This window comes from Sorex araneus, chromosome 4 (assembly GCF_027595985.1).
Source record: "Sorex araneus isolate mSorAra2 chromosome 4, mSorAra2.pri, whole genome shotgun sequence".
Classification (NCBI taxonomy): domain Eukaryota; kingdom Metazoa; phylum Chordata; class Mammalia; order Eulipotyphla; family Soricidae; genus Sorex; species Sorex araneus.
This window is the reverse complement of record NC_073305.1, coordinates 7,040,588-7,045,219: the sequence shown is the minus strand read 5'-3', so window position 1 is coordinate 7,045,219 and position 4,632 is coordinate 7,040,588. Positions and strand designations below refer to the sequence as shown.

The following is a 4,632-nucleotide window of genomic DNA, read 5'->3' as shown; positions in this document are numbered from 1 at the left end:
TATCTTCTCTCAGCAGTCGCCCCTCAACAGTCTCCCCTCAGCAGTCGCCCCTCAGCAGTCGCCCCTCAGCAATCGGCCCTTAACACTCTGCCCTCAGCAGTCATTCTCAGGAGTCTCCCCTCAACAGTCCCCCTTAACGGACTCCCCCTGAGCAGTCTCCCCGCAACAGTCTCCCCTCAGCAGTCTCCCCTCAGCAGTCCATCTCAGCAGTCCCCCTCAGCAGTCGCTCCTGTAGGCCAGAGCGAGCCCGGGGCTGCAGCGCACCGTGCACCCTGGATGTGAGCCTTTGGTACCACACGGTCCCCAGCCACGCTGGGAGCGAGCCCTGAATACAGGGTAGGAGCAGCACCAGCATCACCCCGAGCAGTGGCTGCTCAGAGAGAGACGCGCCGGGAGGCGGCAGGGTGGCTCAGGCGCCCGTGGGTGCATGTGGGGCCCGGCTCCAGGGCTGCCGGCGGTCCAGGAGCGCTGGGCTGGGGGCAGGGGGCTGCTCCCTGTCACTGACCCTCCAGCTGCTCCCGAGAGGACGGAAGGAATGGGGAGCCCCCACCCCGGCCCCCGAGAACAGCCCCTGGAGTGCTGAGCGTCTCCCGGCCCAGGGCGGGGCTTCGAAGGGGGCAGCGGAGGATCCGTTGCGGCCACACGCTGCCGACACCCTGCACACCTCCCCTGCTACCTAGCAATGTCCCGCCATCTGGCCCGGTGTTGACCCGCCAGGACGGACGGACGGGAGCCTTTGCGTCCCCGAGGAATGTCACGCGCCAGCCCGGCCCCCTCCGGGCGCCGAGCAAACAGGGCGCTACTTAAGGAGGTGCCGGCGCGGACAGCGCCACCCGCACCCAGGTGCGCCTCCGTCTGCGCCGGGCAGGAGTTGGCGGCAAGGCTGGCTTGGGGGGGGACGCCCCCACCCTCTGCTGGGGGCGGCTGGGTCGCCGTCTCTGCCAAACCCGGCCCTGGCTCTTTGGGGTCCCCGCCCAGGGCCCCCGTTCTTGCCGGGGGGGTTGGTGGGGGGGAGGCAGCTCCTGGGCACGCTGTCCACCCGCCCACCCGCCCACCCTCTCTCCGCAGGCCCGACGCCGCGACCATGCGCTCCCTGGCGCCCGCCTGCTGCCTGCTGCTCCTCGGGGCCCTGTGGGCCGAGCGCGCCGCGGCCGGCTCCAGCTTCCTGAGCCCCGAGCACCACAAGGGGCCGGTGAGACAGGACACCCCGCCCCGCGGACGGGGATCGCGGTGGGGGCAGGAAGCCGGGACCCCGCACCCAGCTGCGGGTCCCCCAGGGAACACCCCCTCTCTCTCCAACAGAAAAAGGAGCCCAAGAAGCCGCCGGCCAAGCTGCAGCCCCGCGCGCTCGACGACGGCCAGCTCGGCCCGGCCGCTCAGGAAGGGCCCGAGGACGAGCTGGAGATCCGGGTGGGTGGGTCCGAGGCTGTGGGCACGTGGGAAGGAAGGGGCCAGGGACGGAGCCCTCCCGAGACACCGCAGCACATCGGCTTGGGGGACACACACCCAGCCGTGCAGGGGTGGGGGGGCTACTCCCAGCCCCGCCGCCGCAGTTCTCAGGGCACCGGGCGCGGCGAGGTTGGGCCCCCTGGCAGCAATGCCCGTGTGTGAGAGAGAAAGCATGTGGACGGCCGTACATGAACATGGGCATGACAGCAGGGGGGTGTGCGTGTAGGTGGTCTGACAGGAGTGTGTGTGACATGTCGCCTGTGTGTGGGGGGTATATGTGATAGCACTGTGTGTGATGACACGTATGTGACAGTGTGTCGGAGGCACGTGTGTGGGTCTGCACATGAGTGTGTGACAGCATGTGGGGGGCGTGTGTGGGTCTGTGCGTGAGTGTGTGCGAGTGTGAGGTGTGTTACAGCATTGTGGGGTGTGTGTGGGTCTGTGCGTGAGTCTGTGTGACTGTGGGGTGTGTGGGGGTTTGTGCATGAGTCTGTGTGACTGTGGGGTGTGTGGGGGTCTGCATGTATGCATGTGTATGCGGGGTGAGTGCACCCATGTGAGGGGTAGAGCGTGTGTAGAGGTGAGTGGAGGGGTGTGGAGGGGTGACCTCGGACCCCCCTCCCTGTGCCCCCTAGTTCAACGCCCCCTTCGATGTTGGGATCAAGCTTTCGGGGGTGCAGTACCACCAGCATGGCCAGGCCCTGAGCCAGTTCCTCCAGGACGTCCTCTGGGAGGCCAACGGTAAGTGGGGCACGGCTGCACCCCACGACCTTCCCCTTCACCTCCCCACCCCTGCGGCCTGGGGACTGGACAGAGGGGCGGTGCCAGGGCTCCCGACCTCCTTCACCCTAGAGTGGAGGGGCGCTGAGGGGCACATGTGACCGTCTTGCCTGCTCTGCCAACCCTCGGGCTGAGCCAGCCCTGCGCCTGGCCAGGTGGAAAGCGCGTCCTTGGACCTGTGGAAGGACACCCACCGCCCCGAGTCCCCCTGAGCAGAGAAACAGCCCCCACCCTCGTCCCTTCCACCCAAGAGCCAATAAAGGGGTGGGGGGGGCGACTTCCTGGAGCCTGGACTCAGCTGGGGCTTCTCAGCTCCTGGTGCAGCTGGAGACAGCCTGAGGCCATTGCTTTGCAGATGTCCCGGAGGACAAGTGACCGGTTTGCTGCCTCGGCCACCTGCCCCTCCCGGCTGACAGGCCCTGTCTGGCCCCCCTGCTCAGCTGGGCGTCACTGGCTTAGGAGGCGAATAAAAGCTCTGAGCATGGCCGTGTCGTGGGGTCAGTCCCGTGTCTCAGAATTCTCGGGCCACTGTCACTGAGCAGAGCCGCAGAGGGAGGTGGGCGGCGGGAAGTGGCAGTCGCCATCAGTGGCTCCTCAGCTCTCAGGAGCAACAGAAGGAAACACGGAGACACGGTATGGGGGGGCCTGGGGGGCAGAGACACTGGGGAGGTCCTGGCAGCTCCAGGGGCGGAACTTTCATGGCGGCTGAATGGCTCTCACCAGAACAGACCAAAGCCACGGGGGAGCCCCCTCCCCCTCCCACTCTGTCCGTGTTACCCCACCCACCCCACCACCCATAAGCCACCCAGGCCACCCGCCCCCACCGACACTCTGCTCCAGCCCAGGCTGAGTTCTCGTCCCAGCCGAGCCGCCATCTGCCACTCACGCCTCGTGTCCACTGCGCGTTGGCCCGAGACAGAGACAGAGACGGGGAAGGGCAGAGAACAGGGGGCCTGAAGCAGGCTGCACCACAGGCTGTGCCCCAGGAACACCAGAGTGCCAGGGACTTCGAGTCACAGGGCCCGGTCACTCACACCCACTGCCCCACCTTCAGGATGCCCAGGCCCAGGAACGTCATTTCCTAGAGATGCGGGACTTGGCCAGTCTATGTGGTCAGAGCAGCAGGCAGGTCCCCACAAGACAGGGCCGGCCAGAGGTGGGTCTGGGGTCCTCACTCCCTCACACCCCAGCCAGCCCAGCGGTGGCTGATTCCATACGACCCTGCCGGCAGGGCTTATGCCACTTATGCACATAACATACACACACACACAACATGCACAGACATGCACATATATACACACACACATACACACACTCACACATGCACACAAGTATGCGCACACGCTCAAAGGAAGCCACTTATGTGATAGTGACAGCCCCAGCCCATGCTGGCCTTGGGGAGAAGTGGAGTCACGGTGACAGATGGAAACTGGGTGGCCCTGGGGGGTGGGGAGCAGAGCCAGGCTCGAGCTGGTGGCCACAGGGGCGCACACAGTCAAAGCAAACGGGGATACCCAGGAATCCAGTCCCGACCTAGGGACACAGCCAGCAGCCAGGTGAGGGAGTAAGGTCACCTGAAAGCCCCCAGCCCTCCGCGGGAACAGATGGTGCAGCCTGAGGGCCAGGCGGAGGTGGGGGAGGCTGGGGTCACACCTGCACGAACCCTGTAACAGACAGGGTGGAGCCCAGAGGACACAGGACCCCGGGACTCTGAGAGTCCCCCAACTGCATGCCTGTGGGCACTGTCCTGGTACTTCAGGCCGCCCCTCCTTCACCATCAGGAGCGGGTGGGGTCACCTTCTCATCCTGGCCCAGCTCTCCGGGGGCTTCAGTGCCCTCAGGACACATGGCTGCCCGGAGGGTGTGGGTGAGGCCAGAGGCAGGTCAACAACCACACAGACTATCAAAGGACACGGGCCAGCAGACACCAGGCCAGTGGTGTCCAGCCAACTGGGCTGTCCACTGCACGGAGAAGGCCATCAGGGCAGCAAGCCCCCAGCCAGCCTGTGTGCAGCACAGCAGAGATGAGCACCCGTGGACACTGTCCAGCACTCCTGGGACACAGCCTCCCTCCCTGGGGCCTGTGCCTCGACCACCCACGCTCGCCGGGGACACGGCTCGGGGGCCCCAGTGCTGTGTGGAGCAGAGCAGGGCTGGGAGCAGCCTCCGCCTCAGCCCAAACCCCCAAATATCTCCTCCTAGATCTGCCTGCAGAGGCGGGTCCGTAGGGGATCTGGGCCAGCAGGAGAGGGGGACACGGGGCAGGAGGGGGCAGGACGGTGCGGGACGCGGACCTCCCTCCGGGCGCCCCCCCTGCCTGCGTGTGCTTGGGCCAAGAGCAGGCAGCCAGCCCACCCGGCCCCTCACTCCAACAAATGCCAAGAAGCGGGAAGACACATGTGG

The 4,632-nt window shown here is 66.4% G+C and overlaps 1 protein-coding gene across 1 annotated transcript; it reads left to right on the top strand.

Moving 5' to 3' along the window:
* Window positions 1–1,084: 1,084 nt before the first annotated feature.
* Window positions 1,085–2,604, top strand: GHRL (ghrelin and obestatin prepropeptide). The gene is made up of 4 exons (XM_055134986.1): window positions 1,085–1,192; window positions 1,303–1,410; window positions 2,085–2,190; window positions 2,585–2,604. Exons 1-4 carry the CDS (start codon window positions 1,085–1,087, stop codon window positions 2,602–2,604), a joined length of 342 nt encoding a protein of 113 aa, XP_054990961.1.
* The last annotated feature ends 2,028 nt before the right edge of the window (window positions 2,605–4,632 follow it).

What these genes read in the sequence shown, in the direction of transcription:
- GHRL (XM_055134986.1), top strand. Translation starts at nt 1,085, where the DNA reads ATGCGCTCCCTGGCGCCCGCCTGCTGCCTGCTGCTCCTCGGGGCCCTG. An exon ending in CCGAGCACCACAAGGGGCCG is followed by an intron (nt 1,193 to 1,302) that starts GTGAGACAGGAC and finishes TCTCTCCAACAG; the next exon opens with AAAAAGGAGCCCAAGAAGCC. An exon ending in AGGACGAGCTGGAGATCCGG is followed by an intron (nt 1,411 to 2,084) that starts GTGGGTGGGTCC and finishes TGTGCCCCCTAG; the next exon opens with TTCAACGCCCCCTTCGATGT.